General features: G+C 34.5%; 3 protein-coding genes across 3 annotated transcripts; all 3 read right to left on the bottom strand.

The window, feature by feature from the left end:
• Positions 1 to 3,929: 3,929 nt before the first annotated feature.
• LOC112023927 (syntaxin-22) lies at positions 3,930 to 11,351 on the bottom strand. Its single transcript, XM_065782459.1, has 6 exons — positions 10,812 to 11,351; positions 9,788 to 9,927; positions 9,370 to 9,444; positions 7,193 to 7,350; positions 7,003 to 7,103; positions 3,930 to 4,422 (listed from the first exon to the last, which is right to left on the bottom strand). The coding sequence occupies exons 1-6, from the start codon at positions 11,001 to 11,003 to the stop codon at positions 4,357 to 4,359; spliced, it is 732 nt and encodes a 243-aa protein (XP_065638531.1). The 5' UTR covers positions 11,004 to 11,351; the 3' UTR covers positions 3,930 to 4,356.
• Positions 4,637 to 6,854, bottom strand: LOC136071333 (syntaxin-23-like). The gene is made up of 5 exons (XM_065782481.1): positions 6,839 to 6,854; positions 6,544 to 6,575; positions 5,968 to 6,107; positions 5,550 to 5,624; positions 4,637 to 5,010 (listed from the first exon to the last, which is right to left on the bottom strand). Exons 1-5 carry the CDS (start codon positions 6,852 to 6,854, stop codon positions 4,767 to 4,769), a joined length of 507 nt encoding a protein of 168 aa, XP_065638553.1. The 3' UTR covers positions 4,637 to 4,766.
• Positions 11,352 to 17,959: 6,608 nt separating the features above from the next.
• LOC112023940 (cytochrome P450 CYP82D47) lies at positions 17,960 to 19,836 on the bottom strand. The gene is made up of 2 exons (XM_024056565.2): positions 18,877 to 19,836; positions 17,960 to 18,601 (listed from the first exon to the last, which is right to left on the bottom strand). Exons 1-2 carry the CDS (start codon positions 19,819 to 19,821, stop codon positions 17,975 to 17,977), a joined length of 1,572 nt encoding a protein of 523 aa, XP_023912333.2. The 5' UTR covers positions 19,822 to 19,836; the 3' UTR covers positions 17,960 to 17,974.
• Positions 19,837 to 25,303: the final 5,467 nt, after the last annotated feature.

The raw sequence follows: 25,303 nt of genomic DNA, 5'->3' as shown, positions 1-25,303 counted from the left end.
GATCTCATGTATGAGTGCATGAAGTCTTGCCAAGTAACGCTCTAATTTTGCATTTAACATTTTTTTTTTTACCTCTTTTGTTAACTTTTTTTTTTTTTTTTTTCTTATCCAAAAGTTCATATTAACTTATTTTACTGTTAGCTTATTAATGTCTCATTAATTTACTAAACTTACACGACACTTTTCTCTATTCTTCATGTCTTTTAGCACACCCACCATTTTAGTATTTTAAAAAAAAGAAAAAAATAATAATTAAGGACTAATAGTAATAACTGACCAGATAAGGCCCTGAAGAAAACAAAATTGTTGTGGATTTTTATATAAAACGCGGATGCAGTTGAGCTAGCTTTGATTTTCTCACACACAGAGAAGTATCCAGATGAACCTCCGCTTTTAAATGTAAAGAGGTTGGTATATTCTTCATGAGGATATCGCTGCACTGACAAGCAGTCTACCATTCTCTACTTTTATAAGCTTTAGCAGTTATTCTATAATAACTATAACTCAAATTTTTACCTTTGTTTTTTTGTTTTGTTAATTTCTCTTTTCAACTTCGACCTTAATTTTGATTGGCTTAGCTTTGCTTTCAACTCATTGAACCCACCTCTACTGCATACAAGCATACAACACAAAAAATCAACATTCTTAGAACTACCTTCATTTGGTGAATGCACAATTAAAGTGGCATCATATGGATTCTCCAAAAAAAAAAAAAAAAAGTGGCATCATATGGTTGCACCTTTACTCTGTTATATGCCTGTACCTACTGCCATGTCTGTGTTCTGTAAATAAGTTGTAAACCATCCTTCATATTGACTTTGGTATCTATAATCTGTAACATATAAATTTTCACAATACTTATGCTACTATGTTGCTAAGGGGTCACCTCCTTTGTTATACAGGCTACCCAACACCATCAAGACACTGAAACCCCTACGGGTTTTTTTTTTTTTTTTTTCCTTTTTCTTTTTAAAATTAGGGGTGGGTAATTTGGTTAGATAGTGTTTGTTTTGGGTATATAAGTAGAGAGAGTATTTGGTGCACAATGTAAAGCCATATTCTACCATGGTTCAATTTTAAATCATCTATAAGACACATGTATACACATTTGTCCAAACCATGTCATAATGTCGCACTATCAATAAGGGGAAGACAATCAGAGAGTTGGACAAACTTTCATTTCATGGTATGAAATATGTGAACACAACACAAATTTTTTAATTTTCATGGTCCCGTTACTCTTTTGCATTTATTTTTGGTTTCATGATTTAAAAATACATAAATAAATAAAAAATCGTACCTTAAGAAGGGTACAAATATGCAATGAAGCTATTAAACTAATTTTTAATACCTTAAAATGTATATGTTTCTTTACTCTAATTTAGTTTACTTTTTCTTTATAATATATATACACAATATTATCCAAAACCATCTTACATAAAATATTACAAAATTATCCGTGCATTGCACGGGCAACTTACTAGTTTCAATAATTAGTGAAACAACCCAATATAATGACATTTATAAAACTAAAAATGATTGTTAAGAGTTTTGTAATTTAGTGATAAATTCTCTTCTTTTTTCATAGGAAAATTATGATTTTAATTTTTTTTAATTATTATTGATTTAAAATTTATATATATATATATATATATTTATTTATTTATATATTGTGTTGATACTTGGGAACATGAGTTAATTCTCATTATTTGCAGATTTTGTTTTTATTTTAAGTTCTGGACTTTTTAATTTTTAATTTTTGAGAAAATATGGTTGGATTTAAGTTCAAGAATCAGGATTTAATAAAATAAATATATTAGATAGGAATCATTGTGTTTGGCCGAATAGGTTTCTTAAACATTTTTTTCTACACTATAACCATGGTTCAATGTTTAACGCCAGTAGGTTTCATTAAAGTTTTATCCTACTCTATCTTTTAACTAGACATGATTTTTAAACCTGAAACCAGACCTATTTAACAAGCCGATTTTTATTGCTTCCGTAACAAACGCCTATTGCAGTTGTAGTTTATAAAAAACGCGAAACTTCTGGTACCATTGGAAACATAACGTTGGACGGGAGTTTTATTCAATATTAGATACGTACGTACGTGTATTTACTAACTAGGTTTTGAACGAAGAAAGATATGTGAACCTGAGGGAGAGAACATTTCTCGCTTCAATTTACTTCCCATTGATTTCCTTTCTTATTGAATTGAAGAAATTATCTTTGCCTTGCTTTCTTAGCCATTACACTTAGCTGTTGATCCTTCGATTTTCTAGAAATAGAATTTGGCTTTTGATTTGAAGTTTGAATCAATGATTAGCTTGTGCTTGTGAATGTCAGCATTAGCAATATTACTACCAAAGATAACAATCCCTACATTTTTTGTCTACCTCTCTAAATCCTTAGTTTCTGGAGCAATAGAGACTCATGCTTTAGCTGTTTCATTTGAAGGAGTGCATAATTAAGTTTGGAATATAACGCCACACCCTATTAGAGTAAGGTTGATTAAGTTGACTTTCTTTCTTTTTTGTTATGGAAAATAAAAGTAGTTTCTTTAGTATAAGATCGCTTCACAACTTGCGTACTCACACGTCTCGCCTATTAAAGGTGACACCATCTGTGCAAACCTTCATATGCACAGGAAAATTCGTGAAGCTATCCAAAATAAAATAAAAGGAAAACGATTGGAGAGAAGTGCACTTCGTATTTGATTCACATGTAAGCTTATTTATTTATTTATTTTTTATTTTAGTAGTTTTTATTTATAAATTTTTTAAAACCTTATTTTTTATGCACTAAGTTATATCCCTTGGCCCAGAGTGACGACTAATATCTGCCTACAGTTCCTCTCTTGTTAGTGTTCTCCTATCTTCTTCAAGGCAGTAATGCCTTTTTATTTTTATTTATTTATTTATTTATGAACCAAGGCAGTAATGTCTAGTTGGCCTTTCACACCGCTGACAAATTCAACCATTTCCCTAGCTTGATGGTGGCTCTTCATTTTAATGATGAACAAAGGAAAGAGAACATTGGGAAAATAAAAGGTGGGGTGGGGGGTGGTTTGAAGTAACCATATAATTTAAATACAAAACTGTAATGATCATTTTTAGAATATCCTTTTCTTGTTTTTTTTTTTTGTTTTTTGTTTTGTTTTGTTTTTTGTTTTGTTTTTTTTTTTTTTTGAGAATCAATTTTGGAATATGCTTGGAGGTTACTCTTAACCTCAATTTTCTAGTAACCAAATTTGACATTGGGTTTGAAGATCGAATTAGTTGTCAACCTGTGCTAAGTAAGCACAAACGGCATTGGCAATATCACTTCCAAAGACAACAATCCCTACATTCTTACTCAAGATCCAAAGCTATTACTAACACACACATGGAAAATTCAACCATTCCCCAACTTCCAACTTTATGGTGGCTCTTCTTTTTAATGATGAAGGGAGAGGGAAGATTTTGGGTGGGATCGGGGTAGGTGTAGGGTGTTAAGAGAGGGAATAAGATCATTTCGCCAAGGGGCCTACCTCTTTTCTTGATGGTCTTTGGATCCTAAACGAGCGACTCTAGCTTGGCAATAATACTCGTTGGAGCGAGCATCAGCCCACCGGAAACTGTACTTCGGCCAAATTTAAAGCATAATGCTAAAATTACTAACAATTTCTCCCCCAAAAAAAAAAAAATTATTAGAATCAAACTTATAGTATCTTGACATCACTCAAATTATTTATAATAATAAAAAAAGTTCATGAAAAATGGAGACTAAAATGGTAATAAAGGTAAGAATTTTTTTGGACTCCAACATTGTAAAAGTATATGCCGACCGAGGCACAAAGTCAAATGTCCCTGCCAATGGTTGTGTAGATGGAAAGGAAACATGGGAAAAGCTATTGCCAATTTGAGCATAAGGATGAAAAAATAAATAAATAAACCCAAAGAATAATGAATTTTATTATAAATAGAATAAAGTGACCATTACACAAGAAGCTGTAAGCCTGTAACACATCCTCCAAAACCCCAAACACCACAAGAAGCAGTAAGACTGTAAGACTGTAAAACAGACCCTCCAAAACCCCAAACACCACAAGAAGCTGTAAGAATGTAACACATCCTCAAAACCCCAAACACCGACTTACGGACAAGAACAAACACCCCACCACCCAAATAAAAACAACCCAATATCATAAAAAGACAACCGATTTATATACTACCTTGGACTAGAAATGACACTTCCGTCAGCCTTGATGCCTCGTAAAACAACACTTTTGAAGAATTAGCAACGCGATTCTATCTTGTTGCTGCAGCAGTGGCCACATTCTGAATTCACTCTATTATCGAATCAGAGAGCTTCTGATTAAGCCGCAAGTACTATGACTACAATGAGAAGCACAATCCCGAATATCACCAAGAGCAAGCATGTCTGCACAGAAAAATAAAAACCTGATTAACCAAAAAAAAAAAAAATTTGAAGGTTAACAGATGAAATCAGTGGCCCAAGAGGAGGGCAACCACACTCTGACCATCATTCTGAAATAAAAGTGTAAACAAGGAGGTCAACGCCCTTTGTCATTTTGTCCCAGGAAAAAAAAGGGGGGGGGGGGGGGGGTTCTTTCAATATGTTACTTCAAGACCCTTTCCTATAAAATATTGGATCCACTATGCCAAACTCCCTTTGATTTAGGCAAAGACACTGACATCCCTTGTGTTTTCTATAACGACACTTTAATCCAAGTTTGTCATTAAATGCAAATTGACATTCTGGTCCTAGCATTTTCTACAAAAATTAGGATTATCTTCATTTTGAGCAAACAAGACTAAGGGTATTGCATGCATTTCGTACCATTTCAACAATGCTATTAATAGTTTCATCTGTGGCAGTGTGATTGAATGGATCCAGAGTGTCTGCCACATATGCACCACATGGAAGGCCTGAGGAATTTCAACAATTATGAGGGAGGACACGTCTTTAGTTTTCATTAACTCTAAGGGAGACAGAAGTATTTTATCCCTACAAAATATAAGTTCAGAGACATTCTTCATTAAAATGAGGAGACCAAACAGACAGCAACCTGATAATATGATCTTGACCACAATACAACATAATAGAGATCAAGGGAAATCATATATCAATCTCACTTATGGTCCATTTGGTTGGGTGGAAAATGGGAGTTTTTCATTGTTTGGAGGCATGGTTGCTATTGTTGTTGTAGGCTTGTATGTAGATTAGCAAAGATACATGTCCATTTTACCTAAACTTGAAGAGAAACCACAATCAGCAAATTTTGGTTTGAAATTTAAAACATAACCATAAGTTCTAAAACCCAACCCACAAAAAAGAAAAAAAAAAGAAAAAAAGAAAAAAGGAACAAGTATAAAATGAAAGCGCTCAAGACTAAGAAAATAATTATGATAAAAAAAAGACTCCGAAAATTGGACAACGTAGTTTTAAGGTTAACATAATATTAATTTCACAATAATTGTTTTAGAACAATTGAATAGGGCCCAAATGGACGAAGTAAAGACATCATTAATGCGAACAAAACTCACCTTCTGGATTCCACAAGAAGAGCACGCTGTTCTGGACTCTTATCTGAACTTATATCTATCTCACTTGCTGTGTAGCTGAATAAAGCATGGCACAATGTAAGATAGATATTATACATGGAAAGGAAACTTCAAAATTAAACTGCATAATAGTATAACGTATTACTAACCACTAGGTGAGCTGCACAGGCAAGTCCTTTTTTTTTAATGAATGCACAGAAAGTTCTAAACAACAAGAAACTAGAGTATTCTCATTTATTGCATACCCAAAACTAAAGTATTCTCATATTTGGTAGATCAGCTCACTTTTCAGTTTTCAAAAAGTTCCGTTTCTTGCAAGCATGTGTGAACAAAGTCACAGACAAAGAAGGAACAAAATAATAAAGCTGCATGCTTAATTGTTAAAGACCATCCCAATTACCTAGAAGGAAGAACTGATTGGGGAACAAAAGGAGTGTATGCTGTTTCCCGCTCAGCTGCCAGCCGCTGAGCCTTCTGAAATTCTCTCAGCACTGCTTGAAAATCTTTTGCAAGTTTAGCATCAGCAATTTTTTTGCTGGCCTGAAATTAGATGAAAGACACATTCTTAAAAAAACATAAGTATAAAACAAAATTAAAGCAAAGAGGAAAAATTTGAATTCTAAAAACATTTGGTTTCACTTTTAGCACCATCCACCAAGTGGTGCTTCTAGATAATGGATCCATCCCCATACTAGGATTATTATCCATCACCTTAAGACTAACAAACAGTGAGCTTTAAGCTTATTCTCAACTAACCAGGTCTATGAAATTCCAAACAGCCCATGAAGTATTCAGTAATTAAAACTATTGGCATGATAATTCTTCAGTATACAATCATAAAAAACTTAAGGGAAAGCTATAGTTGCATATTCATCTTAATTTTTTAGATGAAGATCAAAGAGAGCTTCTACACCATTTATGAGAAGTAGGCAGGTAGACAGACAGAGATGAGAAATTAAAATTATAAACTACTTACATTAACTTCAGCGTGATGATCTATTTCACTAGCTTGTTAAGTTTAGCCGACGTATCCTTCACTAATTGCCCAATATGTTGCCTTGTCTTGTGCCTGAAAGTTCAAAGATAATCAATGAGGAGCAGCAAAGATGGAAAGTTGTCATGAAATTAATTTCTTGACAAAGATCAAAACAGAGGCAGTGACCAAATCAAAGAAATAAAGAAACAAGTTGGTCACATTGAAACAGTAGCCCTTAAAGATATCATGTATAGAATTTCCAGAGCACACAACTTAAATTCCACTAATTACACACCACATCTAGCAGCCATTTTATTTGAAATTTATTCATTACAAAATTGAGGTTATAACCTGAACATTGTGGAGTACGAGGATAACTAAACAGCATATAATATATATATATATATATATTAAAAAAAAAAAAACTGGCTAAAAGCAATNTTAGGCATCATAAATTACCAGAGACGAATTAGATCTTTGGGTCTTTGCAGCTTTTGCAAGTTGAGACTTTGCTTGGGCAGTTGCTGCGTGAGAACCCTCAATATTGGAGCCAATATCATCTGCAAACAAAATACGCTTGACATGTGATGAAATGAGCCAGACACAAACAAATATGGGTGACTTCTAGAGAATAAGTCAGATGACTTACCAATCATGGTTCCTTGCTCATGGACCAGTACGGCAAGATCTTTAAAGATCTCATTCACTTCACCAATTTGTTGCTGGATTTCTTGTATACCTTGCTCTCTTTCCTCAATTACAGCCTCGTTGAAGGCAATTTCATTGTCCAGAAGCAAGACCTCCTGTCTGCAGCACAAATCACTCAAAAGTTAAAAGTGGATGCAATTAATGAAACTGGTTTAAACAAAGCCTAAATGCAAACTCTATAGTCAAAAGTATATAAAAAGAGAAATGCCCACAATATATATAACTCTTCACATGCGCACTGGCCTCCGTGGTTGAGGTTTCAATGTTCTTCTGGCACTAAATATAAGACAGTTTATATCCAACTAGTTCGGATACAGTCCCTCCAAACCACCTTAAAAAGATGACGTGTCCTTCACCATGCACAAGGCACATGACTAAGTTGACAAAATTTAACCACACTCAACTCCAGTTGACTTCAATCAATCAATCAATCTCTCTCTCTCTCTCTGGACAAGACCCACTGACCCAACTGGATCCTCTCTCTCTCTCCACTGATCAAGCCTCCCAATCCCTTCCTTGCCTCCATCAGCCCACCCATCCACCCTGTATCCACCACCGGCCAACCCTCCTATTTTCTCTCTCTCCCTCTCTCTTCTCCTTCATATCCACCCACCCAACTTAATGCCCCCCCCCCCCCCCCCCCCCAACCCAAAAATTGATACAAGCTCAGAAGACGTTATTCACAATAGTGTTTGGTTTAAATATCTATCTAAAGCTCAAAACTTTACAACAATATACCCATTAATCAATCTACGGGAAGATAAGAATTTTGAAATTTTCACATCAATTATGAGATCTAGTCGATCGAGTATGCTGTAATTTTTTTAGAAAATCAAGTGGAGAGAGACCGGTGGAGTGGAAAAGTGGGTGAGGTGGTGGATACAGGGTGGAAATTGGCCAGTGGTGGAAACAGTGAAGGGATTGGGAGGCTTGATTGGTGGAGAGAGGAGAGGGGATCCGGTTGGGTGGGTGGGTCTTGTACAAAGGAGGGAGAGAGAGAGATTGGAGTTAACTGGGTTAGTGTGGTTTTGTCAAGTCAGTCATGTGCCTTGTATATGATGAAGGACACATGTCATCTTTTTAAGGTTTGGAGCGACTATATCCAAACTAGTTTGGATATAAACTTTGCCCCTAAATATATTGCAATCATGTTTAGGAGAAGAAAAAAGAAGAGATTTCTTTCAATATGTTACTTCAAGACCCTTTCCTATAAAATATTGGATCCACTATGCCAAACTCCCTTTGATTTAGGCAAAGACACTGACATCCCTTGTGTTTTCTATAACGACACTTTAATCCAAGTTTGTCATTAAATGCAAATTGACATTCTGGTCCTAGCATTTTCTACAAAAATTAGGATTATCTTCATTTTGAGCAAACAAGACTAAGGGTATTGCATGCATTTCGTACCATTTCAACAATGCTATTAATAGTTTCATCTGTGGCAGTGTGATTGAATGGATCCAGAGTGTCTGCCACATATGCACCACATGGAAGGCCTGAGGAATTTCAACAATTATGAGGGAGGACACGTCTTTAGTTTTCATTAACTCTAAGGGAGACAGAAGTATTTTATCCCTACAAAATATAAGTTCAGAGACATTCTTCATTAAAATGAGGAGACCAAACAGACAGCAACCTGATAATATGATCTTGACCACAATACAACATAATAGAGATCAAGGGAAATCATATATCAATCTCACTTATGGTCCATTTGGTTGGGTGGAAAATGGGAGTTTTTCATTGTTTGGAGGCATGGTTGCTATTGTTGTTGTAGGCTTGTATGTAGATTAGCAAAGATACATGTCCATTTTACCTAAACTTGAAGAGAAACCACAATCAGCAAATTTTGGTTTGAAATTTAAAACATAACCATAAGTTCTAAAACCCAACCCACAAAAAAGAAAAAAAAAAAAAAAAAAAGAAAAAAGGAACAAGTATAAAATGAAAGCGCTCAAGACTAAGAAAATAATTATGATAAAAAAAAGACTCCGAAAATTGGACAACGTAGTTTTAAGGTTAACATAATATTAATTTCACAATAATTGTTTTAGAACAATTGAATAGGGCCCAAATGGACGAAGTAAAGACATCATTAATGCGAACAAAACTCACCTTCTGGATTCCACAAGAAGAGCACGCTGTTCTGGACTCTTATCTGAACTTATATCTATCTCACTTGCTGTGTAGCTGAATAAAGCATGGCACAATGTAAGATAGATATTATACATGGAAAGGAAACTTCAAAATTAAACTGCATAATAGTATAACGTATTACTAACCACTAGGTGAGCTGCACAGGCAAGTCCTTTTTTTTTAATGAATGCACAGAAAGTTCTAAACAACAAGAAACTAGAGTATTCTCATTTATTGCATACCCAAAACTAAAGTATTCTCATATTTGGTAGATCAGCTCACTTTTCAGTTTTCAAAAAGTTCCGTTTCTTGCAAGCATGTGTGAACAAAGTCACAGACAAAGAAGGAACAAAATAATAAAGCTGCATGCTTAATTGTTAAAGACCATCCCAATTACCTAGAAGGAAGAACTGATTGGGGAACAAAAGGAGTGTATGCTGTTTCCCGCTCAGCTGCCAGCCGCTGAGCCTTCTGAAATTCTCTCAGCACTGCTTGAAAATCTTTTGCAAGTTTAGCATCAGCAATTTTTTTGCTGGCCTGAAATTAGATGAAAGACACATTCTTAAAAAAACATAAGTATAAAACAAAATTAAAGCAAAGAGGAAAAATTTGAATTCTAAAAACATTTGGTTTCACTTTTAGCACCATCCACCAAGTGGTGCTTCTAGATAATGGATCCATCCCCATACTAGGATTATTATCCATCACCTTAAGACTAACAAACAGTGAGCTTTAAGCTTATTCTCAACTAACCAAAAAAAAAAAAACTGGCTAAAAGCAATTAGAACATGGTGTCATTATAACACATATTGGTGGATTGGACAACCAAAAATCCGATCTTCATCTAAAAAATAAGCATCATATCATATGCCCTTTATTTTTAATCCTAAGACTGCATACAGAAATGGACTATTCTATTCTGTTATAACCCAATCTCCAAATACCACAAAGATTAGAATGGCCAAACAATCTAACTGTGCTTTCATGATACAACAAAGTTCTTTTTCGATAAGTAAAATAAAACAAAGCATATAAATTTAGCTCAAAATACACCTTCTAGGTGAGTCAGTGAGTTCAAGACCCATTAAGTGCATGTGTAATTTACCAATACAATTAAAGAAAAAAAATCATCATATTCAAAACTAAAACACTAAACCAGCATTGCTTTCAAAAGCAAACATCTTCTACGATTTTTGCTCAAAAATTGAACCTAATTCAAAAGGTTACAAATAGCAAGCAGGCCTTTAAATCAATCCTACATTTTGATCTCAATGATTCAATTCAATTCAACCAAAAAAAAAAAAAAACAAAAAACAACCTATACGCAAGAATTGAATTCTTCTTCCAAGCAAAATTCATAGCATTAAAGCGAGAGAGAGAGAGAGAGAGAGAGAGAGAGAGAGAGAGAGAGAGAGAGGAACTGACAGCTTCTCGCGGAGCTCAGGCGTGTCCTTTGGGGTACCGAGCGTGTTGACGAGTCTCTGAAACGTGGACACGGCGGTGTTGATCTGAAAGATCCCGGAGGCAACGGCTTGGGTTGAGTCTTGCTTGCCATTGACTCGGTCTCGCCTCGAAGACAAGGGCCGCCCAGCCTCGAGATCCTGAAAGCTCATTATATCTCTCTGTCTCTGAGAGTTTCTTCTTGAAACCCTAACCCTAACCCTAATTTTTTTTAAAAAAATATATTTATTTTCTCGAGAAAATCAAAAGAGAGAAAAGATGGGGGGAGGAGGGGGAGTGTTTGGTTACAGGGATCTGGAAAATCCTGGTCTAAGGGCGGAGATTGAGGAGAGAGAAAGGAATTCGATGGTGGAGAAAAGTATATGAATTTTTAGAGAGAGAGAGAGAGAGAGAGAGAGACAGGTACAGCTAAATGATTAGTTGTGTTGTGAGGTGAGGTGGGTTTGAGTTTTCAGTTGTGGCGTGGCGGGGTTGAGGAGAAAGGAAAGGAAAGGAAAGAAAGGAAAGAAGCCTTTTTTGTTGTTGTTGATTATTCGGTGCGGGCACGTCGATGTGGACCACTTTTCAAAAGGGATACGTGGGGGGTTGGGATAGGACACAATCATTCTGTTTCTATATGGTGGAATTGTTCTTCTCCTCAACTGGTGGTGGTGATGGACTGATGGTGGTAGTGGCCCCTTTTTTGTTTTGTTTTTTAATTCCCCAAATTAAATTCTAGGTTGTGTTTCGTGTGTTTTGGTTTCATTGTGATTTTCAAAGGTAGGTATTCACATCTTGATCTCTTTCTTGTTTTTATGTTAATTAAGTTTTTAACGATGAAAGTAATAAGATGATTGATGATAGTGTAATGTGGTTAATCTTAGTTGGTTAAAATGATAATTTTTAAACTACAAGTTAATAAAGTTAAAGTAGCCTAAACCACATATGAGTAAAATATAATTAATTTATATATATATATATATATTTTTTATATAGAGAGGTTCATACTCATTTTGTGTTCAAATGCCAACTCTCACCTTAAAATGTCAAAATACATATATTTTCATGTTGGAGTTGTAGGAACAACAAAAGTGATCTAATTTGCCCAAATTGAATGACAAAATGCCCAATTTTATTGTATTAAGTTGAAATGACCAAAATGCTCTTTTTAAGTTAACCTTTGATTGAGTTGACTAACACTCAAATGAAGTCAAGTTTACACTAAACCTTGTCACTTAATATCAAAATTCACAATTTCAAACATTTATCTCGAGTTTAACTACGGTCAACCTAGGCTCAATCCAAATTTTATCAAAATCCAACCGTACAATTGTGATAAATTCAAGAATATTTTTGTGAGATACTAAATTCTCCTCAAAACAATGGTCCATATCTCCATGAGCCCTAATATGACATAAAAAGGAGCAAGAAATCTCAAAAATATTGGAAACATGCTAAAAACATAGCCAATATTTGGGAATAAGTGTCCATAAGCTTGATTTTAATTTTATCTTGATTAAATTATAATTAAACAACCATCGATTGGCCAAAATCAGGAGTAGTTGGAAAAGTCTCATTATGAATTTCAACTTGGTATCCATGGATTGTGGAAACTTTGCTTAAAAAAAAAAAAAAAAAAACCCAAGAAAACCAGGTTCTAAACTTGTGGAACAAAATTAATTTTGACACTACCTTCTAAAGCATCTAGCTCAAAGATATGAAAATTAGATCCAAAAATTGAATGGCTTTAGAAAGAAGATGTTGTGTTCTTTCCAACAGTAAAAGCCAAACAAAGGTTAAAAAAGAAAAAAAAGAAAAAAAGAAAAAGAGCAAGGTTACAAAAATATATGATAAAACATGTAAACACTAAACTTACCAAAAAAAGAAAAGAAAAAGAAAAGTCTATTTGGGCACCCATTTTGCCCTTTAATTCTTAATTGAAAACAAAAATTGGAACAAAAAAGTTTAATGTTTTTCGTGAATCCTACCACCTAAAAATACGTTTGGTTCCATTTTTGGTTCTCAATTGTTAAAAACAAGATCCAAAAATATGGGTTTCATTTCATTTTCTGTTCTTTTGTGGGTTCCATCACCTAAAAATATCTTTAGCCCTATTTTTTGTTCTCAGTTTTTAAAAACAAGATCCAAAAATATGGCTTTGAGAACAAAAAATGAAAACAACTTTTTAGTGTTTTCGAATTCATAAAAAAATAAGTTCATCGAAATTTTTTGTAAGAAAACTCAAATCAAATATGGCCACCACCAATGGTTGTTTATTGTACACCGCACAAACTCTACATTTCTCTCTCTCTCTCTCTCTCTCTCTCTCTCTCTCTCTCTCTCTCTCTCTCTCTCTCTCTCTCCTTGGCAAGATTGATTTTTCTCTCTTACTCTAGCCATCCATTCGTCCCTCTCTCTCCCTCTCACTCCTCACTCTTTGCCCATCCCTTTCTCTCTTCTTATTTTCGTGAGCTTGGGTCGCCGATTTAGAGATTTTTGTTTTCGGTTGACCGTGTTGTTGGGTTTGGGATGGTTGTGGTTGTGGATGTGAGGTGTGAATCGGTGTTACTATGGTTTGAGGCTTGGGCTATGTTAGAGGTGGGTTTGTGCCGTTAATGGTTAGGGGCCTTTTCTTTTAGTTGTGTGGTGGTGTTGATGGTTAGATTGTTTCTTTTGGGTGTTGGAGGTTCTTTCTTTTGGTTGTGTGGTTGTTGGTGGTGGTTTATGAGTTGATACTAAGTTTGCCGTTGGTGGCGGTGATGGAGTTGGGTTTGAATTTGTTGTGATAGGTGGAATTGATATGGGCTTAGACAAAGGAGTAATTCTTAGTTACTCTCGAAGCACGAAAAATGGTGCCCCCTTCTCTTACATTCATGGTGGAGTCCACTCATTAAATTTATGATAAGATCTATCATAAATGTGAGAGAAAGGAATACCATTTATCCATACTCTTGAGTACATACAAATTTTCCTAGACAAAGAATGACAATTTTACAGTTCAAAGAGCCTATCATATGCTATTGATTTAGGAGGAGATTAACAACCCAAGGAGTTGTTATGGTAAAAGGCATGGAGCTTTAAGGAGGAAACTTTAATAGCAAAACATCCCAAAAAAAATCAAGCATTTCCTTTGTAGAGCATAAACAAACTCGTTGCCTACAAAAGTAATTGTTTGATGCCACTACATTACGGTGAGTAGAGTATGTGAGAGATGTGGGCATAGCAATGAGGAAACGACTCATGTTCTACTTCTACTTCTATGGAGATGCCCATCTACAATGGTGGTAGGGGAAGGAACTAGATTTTGGCTAACACTGTGCAACTTAACCTAAGAATCTTTTGCTGATGTATGTTAAAAATCAAGCATCACCTCTCTCTCATTCTCTAGAAATTTCTCTTGCATTTCGGATTTTTCTATGAGATGTCTCTCTTTAATCTAGAGAACTACTATGAAGAAGTGAAACTCAGCCATGAATTTTTGTAATAGTCTAGAAGGGGCTAGAAATTAAAATAAAAATAATAATAAACTAAGACCTAGAACTACTAGAATTCTAGTGGCAGAAATTAGATGAGGCTAGAAGTTTTAGGGTCTGTTTGGATGCCTCTTATTTTGTTGAAACTGAAAACTTATTGCTGAAAGTACTGTAGATAAAGGTAAAAGTTAGCTGAAATAGTACAGTGAGACCTATAAATAGTACCAAAAAGTGCAATGGGGTTTATAAATAGTAGCAAAAATAAACTGAATAGTGAAATAATTTTCATTTTTCATTGGTATCCAAACGGAGGCTTAATGTCGGTTACTTAACCGACCTCATGCTTGTATAAATTAGATAGGAACCTTTGGTTCCCACTTTGATATGAGATGTGTGAAGTGAGGTGAAGAACAGGTAAGCACCAAGACTAGTGTGAAGTGAAAAAAAGAAAGTCAAGAGTGGTTGTGTCATAGTGTTAGTAGCTAGGTGTCTAGGAATAAGGTGTCAAGTGTGTGTAATTTTATTTGGTGAGTAATTAGAGCACTAGTGTGTCAAATGCCAAATATTTGGCATTTGACACACCAAACACCAAAAAATCACTCTTATAAGATGTTGTAAATGCCAAAATATTTGACATGAGTGAACAGTACAATCTCAAATATGAGAGCATACAGACAGAAATGGTATAAGTTTTAATATTTTTTTATTATCTTTTCTCTCTCCTCTCTCTTCACTTTATTCTTTTTTCTTCTCTCTCACCTCTGTTCTCTCTCACCGGTTCCCAATCTCTCTTACCTCTATTCCTTTCATTGATTCCTCTTAATCTCTCTCACCCTTTAAAGTCACCGCCGATGATCTTGCCCAGCTGCTATCAATATCGTCAGCTACCATCGATCTCGCTCAGCCACGCTTGATCTCACTGATCTCACTCACGGTCTCACCTTCTCCAGTCATGGCTGATCTCACCCTAAGGCTACCGTCGATCTCACCCTCTTCCCTTCCTATAATGTAATTCTTTTAGTGCCTTTTCTTTTTAATCTTTTTATTACTCATATGATTTTGATTGTTCTATATGATTTTTAGTTGCTTTTTTCTCTTTTATATTTTTGGAAATTTTTTTACTCTAAACCAAAAAAAAAAAAAAGCCACAACACATGTGTGAAGCGCGTGTGGTGAGGTTAGTGTGCGTGTTTATACATATGATAAATTGCAAATTACACCCATAAAGTTTGAGGGTGTTTGAATTTTACCCTCTGAAGTTTTAAAATTTGGATTTTACCCATAAAGTTTGGGGTGTTTAGATTTTTCACCTTGACGTTTCAGATACCCCTAAAATTTAGGGGATAAAATCAAAATTCTGAAATTTAGGGTGTAAAATCCAAACACTCCCAAAATTCAGGGGATAAAATGCAAATTCTGAAATTTTAAGGTGTAAAATTTAAACACCCCCAAACTTTAGGAATGTAATTTGCAATTATCTAAAACAAAGGGAAATCAATTAAAAATTTAATGATTAGGAGGTTAACAAATTTTGGGAGAAAACAGAGAATAATTAAGGAGAAAATTTTGTGTCCTTTCTATGATCTAATATGGAAGAATTGTATTTTTGCGTGAAAGATGTTTGATGGGCCTCCACCGCTAGCCACAACTTTTAAAAGGGAAGTATAAAAGGAAAAAAAAAAAAAAAAAATCTTTGAACTAAGTTTGGCTTACTTCTAGTACTTTTCAAAAATAAATCTTATTTTGTTTTAATGAGAGACTACTACATTACCCACTAACTAAATAAAATATGGAGATTAAAATCCACTACCACTTGCTATTGTATATTTAAAACAAAATGGTACATATCTAGTTAAAAAAGTATTGAAGGTAAGCTAAACTCTTCTAAACTTAATCTCTTAAGCACAATGTAAAAACTAGTGGATTTTTTTTTTTTTTGAATTGAGTCAAAATAGAACCAAGTCACTCTACTCTTATTTAATTTAATTTAATATTTCAATTGAGCAAAAAGTTAGAGTTTGGAACAAGATTGTGCATTGAGAGAGAACATTATAAACTAATGTTCAAATTAAGAGAAAAATTAGCCAGATATGTGAGTTCTAAATATTAAAAATTCTTTTCATCTATGCAAGTTAAAAAAAAAATGGTAGAAATTAGTGGGGCCATGAGTGCCTCTGCCACAATATGCATGTAGAATGTAGATTGTATTACAAACATAATTTAATTTAATTTTCAAATGAGCATGTCATTCTCTCCAATCAAGATTAGGGAGAATGACATGTATGACAATTACATAGTAAATGTAATTGTCAAAAGAGTGATATGGACGTCATGTATAAATAACTGAAGTTTCTCTTACATGGAATCCATAATAGTATTCATCATCATAATACGTATATATATAAATCACGAATATTATTATTATTCATTTAGTCTTGTTAATTAGTTTAAAGGTTTTCTTATATTGACTATTAGCATGTACCAAAACATTAGGATCAACAGGGACAGACCTATAGTTCCCCCCCCCCCAAAACAAAATTAAAAAAAAAAAAAAAACTGGTATTGACCCACAAAAATTAAGATTTGCCCTTAAATATATATATTTTGGCTCTCCTTCTCTGAAATATTTAAATATTGACCCACAAGAAAAAAAAAAGAATAAATAAAATAAAATCCATGCCCCTTTAACTCAAGAATAATAAGAAAATCTATTAGTTTAAATGAATTAAATTGTCTAAAGTATAACATCAATAACCTTTGGACAAACTAAAATTAACTACAAAATAAAAAATAAATATGGACTGAAAACCTAAATTACAATTCTCAAATTTTTACCCTAACCTCACTCTTCCTCCACTCAACCTCAATGCCTCCATCATTGCTAGCCTGTTGCTGCTACTGCTCCTCAGATCCTTGATCTACATTTGCTGTTGTTCACACTCACACACGAGTTGAATCGGCTAAGGTATGGTAAATCTAAGAAATTTCTCTCCTCTCAATTCATATTTGTGTTTTTTTTTTTTTTTTTTTTTTTTTTTTTTTTTTTTGTCTTTGCTATATTGCTCTGTCTCTGGCCCTCTACCCTTTGCATTTCTTATGAACTGTGGTGTGTTGTGTTTGTGACTTTTTATGGATTGTGTGATTGTGGTGTGTTGTGTGGCCAGTAGTTTGTGGCTTTGTACTATGTAATTGTGACTTTTAATTTTGTGTGGACCTGTGTTTGTAGTTTTTTTTTGTTTTAGTTTTATCTATAAAGACATAAATTGGGACCACTAGGACGTGAGTACTGTGATTGTGAATTTGTGAGACCAAAGTGTTTATTCTGTGATTGTTTTGATATTTTTATAATATCAAATGTTTAAGAAACACTTATTTTGTATGTAGTATTTTGTATGTAGTATTTTGTTGAATATGAAATAAATGTTAATTTTTATTTTTATAAAAAAAAATAAAAAAAAGGATTGTTTTAAGCTTTGGCCCAGGTTCGAATCCTGGTTCCGTCCTTGCAGATCAATACACTAGTTGGAGCACCAGAAGCATAATATTAAGTGCATGTCATGATATTTGACAAAAGAGTGTTATATAGGCACTGAAATTTCCATTTTACATCATCAAACTCCATAAGAAAAATTCAACCACACTTAGGAGTTCTATACTTCTATTTAGACGGACTAATCCATAAAGCTCGTGAGGTGCAGGCGTGGTGTGATGAGAACTTCAAGTGGGGTGGCTTTCAAGTTTGTGAGTCCAAAGCTCTCAGTCATATCAACCTTTGCATTCGAGGGAGTAGAAATGTCATACATGTGTAAAAAACTAGCAAGTGCTAAGTGCACCATTTGAACTCCAAAAGATGCTCCGGGGCATATTCTTCTACCACTTCCAAATGGGATAAACTCAAAGTTTTGCCCCTTAAAATCAACATCCTTGTGGGTGGTGAGAAATCTTTCCGGCTTGAACGTTAATGGGTCTGACCATTTGTGATGGTCTGTTTGGATTTTCCAAAGGTTTGGGATTAGCCGAGTGCCTTTTGGGACATGGTAACCACCTATGGTGCAGTCCTCAGTGAATTCACGTGGTCCTGATAGTGGTGCCCCGGGATACAAACGTAAAGTCTCTTTAACTATGGCTTGGAGGTACACCAACTTATTTATGTCCGACTTGTTTACAATTCTTTCCTTGCCCACTTGGTCGTCAAGCTCATCTTGGGCCTTTTTCAATACATGGCGGTTATTCAGCAATAGTGATATTGCCCAAGTTAAGGTTACTACAATGGTGTCATTTCCACCAATGATCATATTCTGCAAAATGATGAAAATTGTTATTCATGTCCAAATGATACAGTGAAACAAAGCAATCCATATCATTTTAGTGGTTTAAAAACACAACAATACTATATAAGCATGACAAATTTCATAAATGTTTTCACAATTTTAATGTGATAGAATGTGATTAGTGCAAAAATACTTTCTTGATTGTTATGATATCTCTTTTATCATACATCAATCATATGAAATTTATTGTGTATTTAGACATATTATTATTTTCTCTTTTTTAAGAGAGGAAGCACGCATACCAAACATGTGGCTTTGTTGACTGTGTCAGGATCATAACCTCCTAGGTCTGCTCCATCAGTGACTGAAAGCATAACGTCCATGAAATCTTGCTCTTTAGTTTTACCGGGGACTCTCTTTCGCTTATGCTCTTCCAACCATTCCCCAAGAATGTTGTCAATCTCTTTTGCAGTTCTCTTCATGGCCTTTTCATGTCCACCCAAATCCAACCACCTAAGATATGGAATTGCATCCGACACCACAAACAAACCCAGTAAATTAAAGATATCCCGCACCGCCTTTTGGAAGCGCCGTGCCTCTTTTTCATGAACAACATCATGATTAACACCAAAGTACCGCTTTCCAGCAATCATTCTAAGAATCACGTTGAGACTCATGTCCCCAAACCATTGCTTCAACTCCACTAAAATTTGGCCTGGCCCGTTCTTTTCCTTGGTCCAAAGTTTGTATAGACCTTTCAAGAACATCTCAACTTCAGAGACTCGAATATAGGCAAGCTGGTCAAGCCGACGGGTTGATAGTAGCTCTAACGTGATTATTTTACGCAATTCACGCCAATAGGGACCATGGGGTGCAAATGCAAACATGGCATAGTTATAGCCCATGTGTTTTGCGCCTACTAAATTGGGTCGCGATGACACGGCCAAGTCGTTGGTGGTGAAGCACTCTTTGGCCATGTCCCAGCTGCTCACCACCAAAGCTGGATGCAATCCAAGCTTGATAGTAAAAAGTGGTCCATACTTGTCAGCCATGTCTCCCAAAGTTAGGTGAGGAGGTTGGGTTCCCCCTAACAGAGGGAGGTGACCAATTACAGGCCATGCACCAGGAGCAATAGGTACTGTTTTGGCTACGCCAACTCTTGACCTCTTTAGAAGATAGTGGGAGAAAAGAATTATAGCAGTAAGTCCAGCTATGGCAGAATATAGGGAAGGTGAAAGAAAATCCATTTTAGGCTAAGGTTGCTGGAGTCCTATATATGGATATCTTTCTAATGAAATCTGTAAGCTTTTATAGACAAATATTTAGCTGTTCAGGGCATTTTGTGGATTAGTTTTTATTTTGGTACCATTAAGCTATCAGGGTGACTTAAGGTTGCAATAGCCAAATCAATATTAACCTAACCTTATCGTATTTGACTACTAGTTTGGAATTTTGCACACTTTTATCAGTTTAGTGTACTTAAGAGATCAAAAAAAAAAAAACCGGTTCCATGTCTTATCTATACTAGTATGAAATATATAATTATAATATATACAACGCTCCAGTGTTTGAATGTGTTAATTCTATTTGCTGATGGATATCATAGTCTTGGTCATCCCCGTTGCAACAAATTCTTACTTCAAATAAGCCATAGTGTTCGGGCAATAGTTGATGGCATTATGTCATGTCTGTCAATTAGAAAAAGTCTAGTTATTTTTCCTTGTTTGTGATGAACTCTCTATTGGTTCAACACCTTTGGATATGCTTTTTTTAGCATTGTTTCGGGTCCTTCCTCAGTGCCAAAGGGAAGGTCACTGATACTTTGTATTATTCTTTGATAATTAATTTAAATATATGTGGTATTTTTCCTGTTCTTTCAACTCTAACGTATTTGTCACCTTCTTAATTTCCAAGCTTGCTTGAGAAAGAGATGAGAGAATAAAGGCGGTGTAAATTCTAAGGAGAGAAAATAATAAAGGAAAAGGTGGAGCCAAATAGCTGGTTCAACCATATTGTGTAAAACACAACTTTTATTATATATATAGTATACTAGTATTATATTAGTGTGATGCAAAAAGATAAATTTATATTCATATATAAACTAAAAAAAAGGTAATTGAATTTAAAGAATAAATAGGTTATTTTTTATATTAAAAAAAATTCAAGTTACATGGGGCAAATCATGAAAAACTAAATTATTATTGAAATCAAAATTTATAATATTTAATTATAAAAATAAATAATGAAAAAAACCTTTTGAAAATCTTCTTATTTAGTTTTAATCAAAATAGTATTGTAAATTAAAAAAAAAAAAAAATTGTTAGTAGAGTCTTACTTAGAGTGCGTTTGGCTCTAAATTAAAAAGTTAGCATATTTTACTATTCAGCATATTTTTGCTATTATTTATGGGCTCCATTGTACTTTTTGATACTATTCATGAGTTCCACTTTACTATTTCAGCTAATTTTTACCTTTATTTACAGTACTATCAGCAAAAGTTTTCAATTTTAGTAAAATAAGCGAATCCCAAACAAATCCTTAGAGCAATATGTTTGTGATTTTATTGCATTTGCTACATGTCACTTGGTGTAAGAGTATTCTCATCAAAGGTGTTAAAAATGCTAAATGCTATGTTTTAGCATTTTAACACCTCAAATCATAAAAATGTACCTACAATAAAGATGCTAAATGATAAATATTTTAGCATTCAACTACAATGAGCTATTATTGATAACAGCTCGCTGTAGCTGGATTATAAACCAAAAAAATATTTTTTTATTCCTTCTTTGTTCTCTTTCACTATTCTCTTCTTTCTTTTTCTCTCATGGGTCTGACTTCTTCTCTCTTTTCTTCTTTCTTTTTCTCTCACCGGTCTTACTTCTTCTCTCTTTTCTTCTTTCACCGGCATCAACAACTGAAAAATCATGGTGGTAGTGGTGGTGTTGAAGTTTTATGGTTTTTTTTTTTTTTTTTCAATGGTGGTGGTCTTGGTGGATTGTCGTTTGGGTTTTTTTATTTTATTTTATTTTATTTTATTTGGAGGTAACTTGTGATTCTGATGGTGTAGGGGTTTTGGGATTGTGTTTTGGTTTTGTTTTGTTTTTTTATTTTTTTGTTTTTGTGGTTAGGGGTTGAGGTTGTGGGTGGTGGTGGTGGCTGTGGCTGTGGCTGTCCGTAGTGGCAATGGGTTTGTTGGTCGTGGAAGCAATGAGATTGAGAATAAAAAATAATAAAAATAATAAAATTTTAATGAAGTAGTAAAAAATATAAAATCTTTGATGTTGGGTGTATTGTAAAGTGAGTTATTAAAATTGATAAAGTAGGTTTTTGAGATGCTAAATGCTAATCTTTTTGAAATTCTTGATGAGAATGCTCTAAAGAGAGTGTAGTTACTTGTTGTTTAAAAAGAAAACTACTTAATCCAATCACAGTTTGCAATACCTAACTTTTATTATATAGTTTATTTAGTATGTATTATGGACGGAATTTTTAATAATTCAAAAGACCATGGCCCCTTAAAGTTTAATTTTATTTTTAAACAGTATATAGAGCTATAAAATTCAAAGGTTAGGATTAAAAAAATTAAATTAAAAAAAAACACTATTCTCCTCCCTCCCCCTGCCAAAAATTTAAAATTAAAACTTGATCCAAAGAACCCAAAAAATAAATCGATCACATAACCCATTCCTATGTTCAATGGTCCTTTCCAAAACAAAAACACATTTTTACATAACAAACCTCTAAGTGTTACTAATATCAATTTACTTGATATATATATATATATAATGACCTTTGGTTATTTGGTAGGTAAAATTCAAATCTACCTTTTTTATTATTATTATTATTATTTTTTTTTTTTTTTGAGAAACAGTTTCAAATCTACCTAAATGATTCATTTGGATGGAAATATGATAAAAGGTATTAGACATATTAGAGCATATAATGTTGACATTAAGGAGTTTCAAGCTTTAGTTGGTGTATTTTGGGTCTTTTTTAGAGTAATGATAGGGACATATAATAATGCACAATTTTGTACAATAACTCGCTACGTGACGAGTTATGAGTAGTGGAAGTATGATGGTGAGCCATGTGAAGACACACTTTCACCACTCATAACTCGCCACGATGTGACAAGTTATGGCACAAAATTGTGCACTATTATGTTTCCTTAGCAGCACTTTCTTTTTTAAGTTACGAGAATATTAGAGGAAGAACTAGATAAGATATACAAAATCTATCTGATTGTTACTGATAGATTAGGTAAGAAAATATCTCCTCAGTTTTTCCTTCTTTTGTCTTTTTTCATTATTTTCTTCTCCATTATTAGATGATGAAAAGCACAATTGATTATTTAATGATATACTAGCAAGTAGCAATCACAATCTTTTTGTTAAGATTTTCTATGGAGACAGTTTGATCATAGCCTTCCAAATGTAAGATTCGGATGCATCTTTGCTAAGATATATAAAGCCAAGAAGCACCAGGTTCAAGGCGGAGGTTAAAAAAAAAAAAAGGATCATAAACAAGGAGAAGAGAGATAAATCATCTGTAACACCATGCTCAAACTAAACTCGAGAACCAACACTTAGTCTTTTTTCATCGATTTCCTACTTGAATATTAATCACTTCGCTAGTAGTTTTTTTACTAGATTTACATTTTTCTTGTATTGTGACGGGAACTAAAGGGTTGATCTTAGAAATGTTTTATGGGAAAAAAAAAAAAAAACAATTAATGTTTTGACAGTTTTTTCTATTTCCCGCTCTTCCCAAAAAAATTGTGTTAAAACTTTCCTAAATTTGTTTGTTAACTATTGTTCTAAAGGCACTAATTAATATGACCCTTTTTCAAATAAGGCAAAAAAATAAAGTTTAAAACCAACTAGGCTCAAACTTTAGGGTTTTGGTTTAAATTGTATTTTAGGAAAACATTATGATGTGCCCATAATTTTTTTGACTAAAAGTTTTGGTGAACTGTTTAAACCTAAACATGTGTTGAAGAACCAAGTGGACATGACCACTGTTGGTAAATGAGTTCAAAGTCTACTAAAGAATTACAAAACTTGGAAACCAAAAGCTTTACCTTCTATGAAAAAGACAAAATGTAAATAATAATAAAATAGTAATTTCTAGGGTATTTGAGAGTTTACCATAATATTGTTATGGGATAAATTATACAGGAGATCCATTATCAACGACAGGACTTCAAACATTTTTGCATATTTTTATAGTAATTTACAATATCCAATCACTAATAAGTGATCTTGTTTATTATTATTTTTTTGAGATAGGAATGGAGAGACGGTGATTCAGGCAACAAACATAAAGTGGAAAGATTTGACTAAATCAAAAGTAGTGGGTGGTATGGGTTTTAGAGATCTTGCCAGGTTTAATGACTCACTGTTAGCAAAGCAAGCTTGGCACCTTTTGCACCACCACAATACTACAGTTTTCCCAAACACAATGATCATGGAGGCAAAGGATTCTATTTTTTTTTTTTTTTTTTTTGAAGAAACATGGAGGCTAAGATTCAAAATGGGGCTCTTACGCATGGAGGAGTATACTTATAGGAAGGGATGTTATCCAAAGGGGTGCTAGATGGAGGGTTGGCAATGGGAAAAAAATCAGAATTCAGCAGGATCACTGGCTACTAGAAAGCACCCTCCCCTTCTATATGAATGCCCAATAGCAGATTATGAAAACTCTACAGTGGATATTCTAATAGATCCAGATAGTAGACAGTGGAACAAAGAGATGGTGGAAGGGTTATTTAATGAGGAAGAAACAGAGTTGATAAAGAAATCCCACTAAGCCAAAATGCATCAGATGACATCTTGTATTGGCCATACTCAAGCAATGGACTTTACAGCTGCAAGTCGGGTTATAAGTTTTTAAAGATGGAGGAAGAACTGAGTGAAACTGCACAGGTAACCACGAACGGAGACACAGGTTTGGAAGCAAATTTGGGCTACGCGGGTACCACAAAAGGTCAAGACAATGTTGTGGACGGCTTGTCCTGAAGCCATGCCAACAAATAGTCACTGTATTGTCGCAAAATCGTGGAGGATTCATTATGTGTGAGATGCCGAGCTGCTTCAGAAAATTCCATCCATGCATTGTGGACATGCCCTGAGCTTGACGTGGTGTGGGCAGAACGGAGCTGTGGAGTTTCCGAAGCGGTGTCCAGTTCTTCAACTTCAAAGAACTCCTATCATGGCTGATCGCGAACAACCAAAAGCTGGAGTTATTCACAGTAACGGCTTGGTCTATATGGAATCAAAGAAACCGAGTCCGCCTTAACCAACAATCAGATGCCATCCATCAGATCGCCCATATATCCAGAACTTGGTTAGCTGATTTCCATGCAAGACAGGTCAGTCACGGTGTGCAAGTGAACCATACTTAGCCTACTAGTTGTCGATGGAAGCCTCCACCATCAGGTCTCTTTAAAATTAACTTTAATGGTGCGGTTTGCCAGAGGAACAAAAAGTCAGGCATTGGTGTGGTCATCAGAGACAGCAGGGGTCTAGTAATTGCATCATGTTCAAAGGCGGTGCATCAGGTGCTAGGCAGTGTTGACATCGAAGCCATGGCTGTGGCGTGGGCTTTATCTTTCGCATTTGATTTGGGGGTGAAATGCGCTGTGCTAGAGGGCGATTCCTTGGCAGTGATAACAGGTTTAAGCAGAGACAGAACCAGAATTCGAACATAAGGGGCAAAGCTTAAAACAAT

The sequence above is a fragment of the Quercus suber genome, unplaced genomic scaffold, assembly GCF_002906115.3.
Source record: "Quercus suber isolate HL8 unplaced genomic scaffold, Cork oak 2.0 scaffold_303, whole genome shotgun sequence".
Lineage (NCBI taxonomy): Eukaryota > Viridiplantae > Streptophyta > Magnoliopsida > Fagales > Fagaceae > Quercus > Quercus suber.
The sequence above is the reverse complement of the archived record's forward strand: the minus strand, read 5'-3'. Positions and strand labels throughout refer to the sequence as shown.